Raw genomic sequence first — 9702 nt, 5'->3', positions numbered from 1 at the left:
TGTTTCGTTAATCAGACACATGACATCTAGACTACATTTAGGATAGACTGGCTGCTGCCGGTCTCTTTGGTGAGAATTGCAAGGCTGGACATCCGGTTCTGGAATCTCTAAGGGTTTGATCTCCCGAGATTGAAATCCCAACTTGGACTGTGGGTGCCTGCAACTCTAAAGGGGGTTGGCTGCGCTAGTTCTTTTTAAGCAAGAGTCAAGGGAACAGCTGTATGGAGGTTTTGTATAAATGTAGGCTGGGATTATTTATCTTGCGTGTGGCCATTTCATGCGAAGAAACTTCTGTAGGAGCTGTCAGCTTACACATGCAAAATGAGATGGCTAGCTGGCTTCTCATGCAAATCCTCCGTCTCCTAGCAACAGAGTCCTCTCTCCTTCAGGCAGGCAGATGATGATTCAAACATATCTCCGTTTTAACTAGCTCTTTTGCTGTCAGATGAGGATTTAAATCATATCTCTTTTCACTTGGCAGACAGATAAGGATTCAAACACACATCTCTGTTCTTTCATTATCTCTTTACACTTTAGACATGCAGAGGAGGATTCAAAATCGTATCTCTTCTCTCTTTTTACTTTAGACATGCAGAGGAGGATTCAAAATCATATCTCTTCTTTAAGAAATTATCTCTTTTTACTTATGTGTTGGGGTCAGATTATGAAATGTAATAATAATAATAATAATAATAATAATAATAATAATAATAATAATAATAATAATAATAATAATAATAATAATAATAATAAATAAAAAAAGTTGGAAGGGACCTTGGAGGTAATCTAGTCCAATCCCCTGCTCAGGCAGGAAACCCTATACCATTTCAGACAAATGGCTGTCCAGTCTCTTCTTAAAAACTTCCAGTGTTGGAGCATTCACCGCTTCTGGAGGCAGGTTGTTCCACTGGTTAATTGTTCTGTCAGGAAGTTTCTCCTTAGTTCTAGGTTGCTTCTCTCCTTGATTAGTTTCCATCCGTTGCTTCTCGTCCTGCCTTCAGGGGCCTTGGAGAATAGCTTGACTCCCTACAGTAACTGTGAGTTAATGTTTAGAGCAGACATGTCAAACACAAGGCCCGCGGGCCAGATGTGGCCTGCAAAATGATTTCATGTGGCCCGCGAAGCCATCCTGGAAACAGTGAGGGAATGGCCCCCGCTGCCTTGGCCCTCCAATGGACCGTGTGAGGCTCCTCCACTGGACCATGCCTTGACACTTGCCCTGGTCCCACCCCCTTCTGCCAGAGACCCTCAGATCTGTCCCACTCCTACCCAGGCCCCCACAGGCACCCTTGACGCGAACGATTTAGAGCTGGTCATGCCCACGCAGTAGGCCACACCCACTGCATCCACGCCCACCCAGTAGGCTGCACCCATCCTGGCCACACACACCCCTGAAGGCAACCGCAAGGCTGATGTGGCCCTCAGTGAAATTAAGTTTGACACCCCTGGTTTAGAGAACGCCTGATCTGCATGAAACCCTGCCGTGGAGTTTATCTGCCTGCATCAAGCAATAGCCAGCAACCCCCTTGCTTGATACAGAACAGTAAAAAGAGATAGAAGCGATATGATTTTGAATCCTCCTCTGCATGTCTCCTTTTATTCTTGTTTTTCCATTGTTTAGAGAGAGCTGCCACTTCCTTGATGACAATCTCCTTTGCATTTGTAAAGATGGGGGGGGGGGTATAGTCACAGAAAGCTGCCCATGTTGCTTGATGCTTAACAATTAGTCTCTTGAACATGAAACGTAAAGCGAATCACGGAGAATAATAAAAAACCAAAAAGCTATCAGAGAACATTTTACCGAGAGGCTGCCGTAAGAGGCCCATTCTTGAGGGGGAAGGAGAGAGGCCATACCATTCCTGTATGCAACCCTCCCCTCAGATTCCTGTTAATATCTTCTATGGCCATGGTGGCGAATCTATGGCATGCATGCCACAGGCGTCATACAGAGCCGTCCCTGTGGGCACGCGCACCATTGCCACAAAGGGATGCAGGGCTGGGCTGCTCCCCTCCCCCTCTCCACGCATGCGGAGTCCGGGAACAGTGGTCAACCATCGAGGGAAGCAGGAGGAGGTGGAGGGGCAGCCGGGAGACAGATCTCGCGCACTGGCTGCCCCTCCTGCTTCCCTGCATGGTTGACCCCTCCAGTTGGAGCAGCAGCAGAAGCCGCCCCCCCTCAGAGCTGTTGATTGGATGGGCCCAGGCAGGGCAAGGACTTCCTTCCAGCCGTCCCCGGGCCATCTCCGCCTGCACTGATGGGGCTCCGTGGCCAATTTGCCATTATGCAGGACAGCCAGCAGGCTGTGGCTGCTGACCGACATCGTCAGTCCCCATGCGCACACTGGGCTCTGTGTGTGTGTGGGCCGATGGTGTCAGGCAGCAGCTGCTCCAGCCCGCCTTGCCTTGCCTTGCCCCGCGGCAATTGGAACACCCGCCCTGCCTCACCTCACTCCGCAGGACGAGCCTCCGGCCCACCGCCCCACCCAACAGAAACCCCTTGGATCTCCCCCAACCCTGCCCAGACCCCGCAGGCATCCCTCCCCACAAGCATCATCGAGGTGGCCATACCCACTGCAGCCACGCCCACCCGGTGATAAATAAATGGGTTTTGGGTTGCAGTTTGGGCACTCGGTCTCTAAAAGGTTCGCCATCACTGTTCTATGGCATAGAAATGAATATTTTGTATTTTATTAGCAGAAAGCATTTTGAAAGAAATCCAATTGCTATACATAAAAGGAAATATGTGCAGTTTTGCAATTTTTCCTTCAAACACTTCCTTTATTGATATAGTTTCTCCTGAGTGTGGCTCTTTCTATGACGAGTAAGAGTGCAACTCCTGGCAAAGCTCTTCCCACACTCCATGCATTGATGTGGCTTCTCTCCAGTGTGGCTTCTCTTGTGCGAATTAAGACTACTGCTACAAATAAAGGTCTTTCCACACTCTGTGCATTCATATGGTCTTTCTCCTGTGTGGATCCTTTTATGGGTGATAAGAGCAGAATTCCACCTAAAGTCCTTTCCACATTCCATACATTTATATGGCTTCTCTCCTATGTGGACCCTCTTGTGGGAATTAAGACTAGTGCTACGAATAAAGGTCTTTCCACAGTCCAAGCATTTATAAGGTCTTTCTCCTGTGTGATTCCTTTCATGTCTTATAAGAGAGTTATAATAACAGAAGGTCTTTCCACACTCCGTGCATTGATATGGCTTCTCTCCTGTGTGAATGCTCTTGTGGGAGGCAAGATTATTACTGCTCCTAAAATTCTTTCCACACTTTGTGCATTGATATGGTTTCTCTCCTGTGTGGACCCTGTTGTGGTAATTAAGACTACTGCTACAAGTAAAGGTCTTTCCACACTCAATACATTGATATGGTCTTTCTCTTTTGTGAGTCCTTTCATGACTTCTAAGAGAGCGATTATTACAGGTCTTTCCACACTCCTTGCAGGTATATGTTTTCTCTTCTAAATGTGTCTTTTTATGGGAAATGACTTGATCAGATTTATTAAAGCTTTTTCCACACTCCATGCATTTATATAGTTCTTCTCCTGTATCAATGCTTGTAGAGTTAGGAAGCCGACTGACCCGAGGAAAGCCTTTTTTCATTCCACCTTGTGATTGATTTGTTTCATCACTCTTTGGTTGCATCTGATCTGCAAACTTCCCTTTTCCCTCTTTTGATTGGCTCACTTGGCATTTCTCCTTGCAATTATTATTCCCTTTCCCAGTAAAGCCTTGAAAAAAAAAGAAAAGAAAACTGTATCAAGAATAGGGGAAAAAATCAAATCTTTTCTTCTGAAATTTAGCCAAAGAATCAGCAATATATTTTGGATGTTTTGTTGGCAAATGTGAAGATTCCAAACTAAGATATTAGAAAAGACCCATTTCCAAGTGGATTTCTACTGATCCTCATTTAAAGAGTTTGGGTCACATCAAAACAAACCTAAGACACAACCGTGATCTAATCTTTGACCTGGGACTATTCCATGGTGCCACAAACTCCTGAAGTGCATTGGACACTGTATCATGCTAGGTCAACAACATACTCACCAGCTCCCCAACTTCAATGAAACTCTCATCTCCACTTGTCTGCACGGAAGAATCTTTCAAAGCTAAGGGGAATTCCTGGATGGCAATAGCTCCCCACCCTCAACTTAGGCTAATGGTAAACTCTGTACACAAGTGGGCACATCTCTAGGAAGGGAACATCCCTGTCAGGGCTAAATCCAGTCCTGCTTATAGCAGCTCACGCCCATCGGGGAGCCAGTGACCAGGGTCAGGAATGGATACTGAACCCCTGGTAGGCAGGACCTTGGCTCAAGAGAGGCCACACCATCCCTGCATGGAGCCTGTCCCTCAGATTCTGGCTAATATCTTCTATGGCATGGAAATCAATATTTTCTATTTTGAGAAGAAAGCTTTTTTTAAAAAACAAACCATTTCCTTTATGTAAAAAGGAAGGCAAGGCAGTTTTCCAATTTTTCTTCCAATAAATTTCCTTCTTCCATAAATTCAGTTTGGTCAAACGGTTAAGGCACCAGGCTAGAAACTGGGTGACTGGGAGTACTAGTTCTGCCTTAGGCATGAATGCTGGCTTGGGCCAGTCTCCCTCAGCTCAACCCAGGTCAGAAGGTTGTTGTTGTGGGGAAACAGCAGGAGGAAGAAATATTGGGGTTCGTCCGCCGCCTTTGTCATTTACAAAAAATAAAGGCAGGATATGAATTAATAAGTGGTGGTTTTTCTCAGAAATATCATCTGAGCCCTCCCACCCCATGACTTCTCTACCTTTCCAAGCACAGACAGGGATTCTTACCCAGAGAAGCCAGATTCCTGGAATTCTCCAGCATGACTTCTCCGTGGAGAGCTTTTTGGGCAGGGTCCAGCTGAGACCACTCCTCCATGGAGAAATACACAGCCACATCCTCAAAAGATACAACATCCTGAACAAGGAAACAAGTTTCTCTATTAACAGATAATCCAAGAATAATTGCATAGTTTTCTTCCACTAATACAAGGAAAGAGCTTGTAATAACATATGTCTATGGAGAATCTCAGCCAGATTCTCAGCCAGATCATGTCCCAAAGATGCTTTTCAAAAGGCAAAAAACGGTGTATTTCTTTATAATGGTATGTGAGAATGACCCTGGGAGACAGAAGGAACAGCCCCAATGCTCACAACTGTCTGGTCAATGAAATGTGATGGCAAAGCAGGAGGAGAAAGCATCTCACAAAGGATCCCCTCAGAAGAGAGAGGATAGGCTAAGCTGAGCATGAATGTTCAATGACCGGATGTCAAATTTATATTGCTTAGAAACAGCAATTTTATACATTGAACTCTAGAACAAAATGAAATCCATCCAAAATTCATGGACCTTTTCCAATGTTTCTCCTCCTTACCTGAAGTAGAATTTCAGCCAATCCTTCAGCTCCACCACAAAGAGGAGGTGAGTCTACAAATTCCACAGACAGCTTTCTACTCTCTGTGAGACAGAGAAAAATGGGGGAAGCAGATTTTTTAAAGAGATAGATTGTAATGAGGTGCAGCAAAACAATCAGCTAAATGTTGAAATCTCACATCACACATAAAGACCTTCTGTTACCTCGCATGGTGTCCTGACTTTGACCTTTCTGGAAGTTCTCCCTGAATAGAAGCTCTTGAGAGGGTTTGGATGAATCTCTTCCCCCCTTGGGATACTCAGTCGTGGCTTCCAAGGATTTCTGGACATGATGTGATAGGAGAAACAAAGGAAGAGCACAGAGATAGAAATGAATTATCATACTGCACCTTCAAACTAGCAGACCCCAATGCCCATTTCTGAAACCTGAAACAGAATGGAAGAATTGCCCCAAATACATCCTCTGGAAGAATAGAACAAATAGCCTTAGGAGTTAATAATCCCAGAAAACCCAGCCAGAAAGGAATTGACAGATTCAGAGTGATTCTCTTTAGAGCTGCTAAGACTACATTCTCACACCTGCAACTCTTCTTGAATCTTATCCTCCTCCTGGTTTATCAGGAAGCCTTCGGCCAGGGCCACCGCCTGGGAACAGGTCTCCGTTCCACACTCCCGCATCCATTTCTCCATCTCTGGGGGAAGGACAGCCAGGAATTGCTCCAGGACCACCAGGTCCAGCATCTGAGCCTTCGTGTGTCTTTCTGGCTGAAGCCACTGACGGCAAAGGAGGTGAAGCTGACTGCAAACATCTCGGGGACCCCTCCCCTCCTGGAACTGCACATTTCTGAAGTGACAGTATTGCACCTCTGAACTGTTGGCTTCCTGTTCTTGACTCTTCTGCCCAGGACTTGCCCCATTCTTCCCACAGCTTCCAGAGTGAGCAGCTGAAGGGCCTTTTCCAGCTCCTGCATCTGCTGAGCATTGTCCCTCCATCTTCTTTCTGGTCTCTAATCCAGCTCCAAATTGGACTGATGGATCTCCACAGGTCTTCCTAATCACAAGAGGTGATCTCCCAAAGGCCATTCAGCCCTCTTCCCACACAAGTTACTTAGGACTCCAGGGGAACCAGGAAACCTTTCCTACTTATATATCTGAAATGGAAAACGAAAGAAAATTCCAGAAATACAGAGTGACCAACTTCACAACTGAGCACACAGAAAAACCCAAATAAGAAATTCTTATGAACCCACCAATATCTGGGAAGAGGGGGGAAATCTTAGTAGGTAGACTGACCAATATGTATGTGGAAAAATTTTTGTAGTAAGCTGGTTGATCAACTTCTATCAAGGACTAAACAGTTTGGATACATAAAATACGTTTTTGATTTCTAATTTAAATAATTCTGATGGCTGCTTGCAGCTTGAAAACCAACCTCTGTACAATCCAGATCAAAAACCAGTGTTTCTCAACCTTGACAATTTTAAGGCATGTGGACTTCAACTCCCAGAATTCCACAGCCAGCAATGCTGGCTGTGGAATTCTGGGAGTTGAAGTCCACATGCCTTAAAATTGTCAAGGTTGAGAAACACTGTCATAAACGTCTCTGGTCACAAACAGCCATTGAGAAGAACGGCTTTCTAAATCGATTTAATAGGTAAATCAATCAATATTTGAATTCCCAATAAAACTTTAGCCAGCAGAACCCCATTAACCTCCTGGCCCAAACCGCTATAGGTACCTGAGAAGTCACAATCAACAAACCAGCACCCAATGCAAACAGAATAATACCGGAATCAATAAACCAGCTATAGCTTAACATGTTTCAGGCATCTCCTGGAAACAGGATCCCCACTTTTAGCAAAATCCTGAATGGCTCCGACCTTTCTGGCGATCCTGGTTTTCTTCCTGGAGGCAACGCAGCGCGTCCGGAGCTTTGGTTTCTTCCCTGCCTGGCCCGTGCATGCACAGGGGCGGCAGGGGAACATGGGACCCCGGGCTCCCCCCTTTCCACGACTCAGAACCTGATGAAGTTTTACGTCCAGTCCGGGGAAGAAACGTCCTCCCACTTACTGAACTCCGGAGTCAGGTCTTGATCTCCATGCATGCAAGGCTTCCCTTGCAGCCTCTGGGCTTCCTGGAAAGGCTCAGCCTAAGGCTCGCAGCGGGGGGGGCACGGGGGGGGAGGGAGAACTGCAAGAAAGGCGGACGCACTTTCAGCCTTTTCTGCAAAACGCCCCCCTCCTCTCTCCACCTGGGGAAAGAGCGCATGCTCAGTTCACTCCTGAAGGGGGGGCGGGTGAGGGCTTCCCTGCCTTTCCAACGGCTACCCCGGGTGCCCCCTGGTGGATCCTGCGCGCAACGCTACATGGACGCTGCAAGAGCGTAGGGAAGATCCTCATGTTCCATGCGGACCTGGGATGATGGGCATTGGAGTAGAAGGAAAGGGTCCCTCTGACACTGCCTGTCTCGAGCTGGTAGCAATTTCTAGACTTTCCCTTTGTAATGTCTAAGAACGATCTGCGATCTTGTGAATAATGAGAAAATCTCTGTGGAGGCTCAAAAGAAACAGGAGCCTCTCTTTGAAGCCCAGGTTGTGTGGTGTGGTTGTTGGCAAACACAAGCCTGAAGTGAGGGAAGATAAAGGGGAGTGGCAGAGTCAAAGGAGGGGAAGTGAAGGGGTAGGAAAATTAAGATTTGTATTGATTGTTTTTAGTGAGTTCAATTATTACAGCTGCCTTTTCAAATTCATGCCCCTGGGCGGCTAACAGTGGTTCAAAACAGCAAGTGGCAGCAGCAAAAATGAGAATAATCCTGAAGAAATTATCTTGCCAAAGGGTGGAGAAAGCATCTCACAAAGAATCTTCTCAGACGAAAGAGAGTAGGCTAAACTGAGCGTGAATGTTCAGTGAACAAATGTCAAATTTATATTGCTTAGAAACAGCAATTTGATACATATACAACAATATGTTTACTCTTAGAAACCGTGGTCTGTCTTTAAATCCTCTCTGCATTTTTTTCTGTTGTTTTTCTTTATTAATGGACAGCAGGTAAAGCGCTGGCACCTTCCCAACATTGATCTTGGCTTATGCGATGTCACGTTTTACGACCGCATCACTTAGTGATGGGAGTTCTGATCCAGATTCCATTCCTTAACCAATGACTTAACTTGTACAAGTGGTCCTCAGCTTATGATCACAATTGAGCACAGAATTTATGTGCTTAAGTAAGAAATTTGTTAAGTGAGGTTTGTCCCATTTTACGACTCTTCTTACCACATTTGTTAAGTGAATCATTGGCAACGCGCCTCCTTTCCCACCACCCAGCCTGGCCCGGCTTGCCCTCCTGCAGGATTTGGCCCTGGAAAGGTTGTGCCGGCCAGCTGGCCGGGGAGGCCGAGCAGCCCCAGCAAGGGAGCCGCTCCTGCCCTGTGGCCGGCTGGCCAGGAATCCCGTCCGGCTCGGCGGGGAGCTCAGGGGAGCGCCTGACCGTCGCAGGGGTGTCCACGTCAGCTGCTTCCTGGCGGGCCCGCTAATTGTGGGCTCCCGGCAAGCTTCCTCTGTGAGTCAGGCGCCCGGGACTCCGCAGAGCTGCCCCTAATTGCGCCCCATGAGGGCCCGACCGAGCCCCGGCCTGACCTCCGAAATGCCACTTGACCGAATTCTTTCTGCCTCCTGGGGGAAGTTGCACCTCGTCGCCCAATTATTTTGGGCGTCGTGCGTCTAATCACCAATCACATGAAACGTCACACCTTTGACCCGCGTTCCTAGGACAAGAAGCTGGGCATTATTCCAGCGTGGTCATTTAATTTGGATGCTTTTGTTGTTTTTATTGGTTTTGCTGTCATTACTCTTTTAAAAAGTTTTTAGTATTTTTAATTGTAATACATTTTTGAATTGTAAGCCACCCAGAGTCACTGAAAGGGGCAATCAGAGATATTGAGCGGAGAGGAAAGAGAGAGAGAGAGACAGACAGAGAGAGACAGAGAGAAAGAGAGAGAGACAGACAGAGAGGAAAGAGAGAAAGAGAGGGGGGAGAGGAAAGAGAGAGAGAGGAAAGACAAAGAGAGAGGGAGAGGAAAAAGAGAAAGAGAGAGGAAAGAGAGAAAGAGAGAGAGGAGAGGAAAGAGAGAGGGAAAGGAAAGAGAAAGAGTGAGAGGAAAGAGAGAGAGGGAGAGGTGGGGAAATAAATAGAAAGAGAGAGAGGAAAGAGAAAGAGTGAAAGAGTGAGAGGAGAAAGAGAAAGAGAGAGAGAGGAAAGAGAGAGAGAAAGAGAAAAAGAGAAAGAGAGGGAGAGGAAAAAGTGA

At 46.5% G+C, this 9702-nt stretch overlaps 1 protein-coding gene across 1 annotated transcript in view; it reads right to left on the bottom strand.

The window, feature by feature from the left end:
* Positions 1 to 2757: 2757 nt before the first annotated feature.
* LOC107296767 (zinc finger protein 709-like) overlaps positions 2758 to 9702 on the bottom strand; it is a 40602-nt gene continuing 33657 nt past the window's right edge. Inside the window, 1 exon segment of the mRNA XM_029286137.1 lies at positions 2758 to 3426. Coding sequence (XP_029141970.1) covers positions 2779 to 3426 — 648 coding nt within the window. The 3' untranslated portion in view covers positions 2758 to 2778.

The sequence above is a fragment of the Protobothrops mucrosquamatus genome, unplaced genomic scaffold, assembly GCF_001527695.2.
Source record: "Protobothrops mucrosquamatus isolate PMUCROS unplaced genomic scaffold, P.Mucros_1.0 scaffold2970, whole genome shotgun sequence".
NCBI classification, from domain to species: Eukaryota; Metazoa; Chordata; class Lepidosauria; order Squamata; family Viperidae; genus Protobothrops; species Protobothrops mucrosquamatus.
The sequence above is the reverse complement of the archived record's forward strand: the minus strand, read 5'-3'. Positions and strand labels throughout refer to the sequence as shown.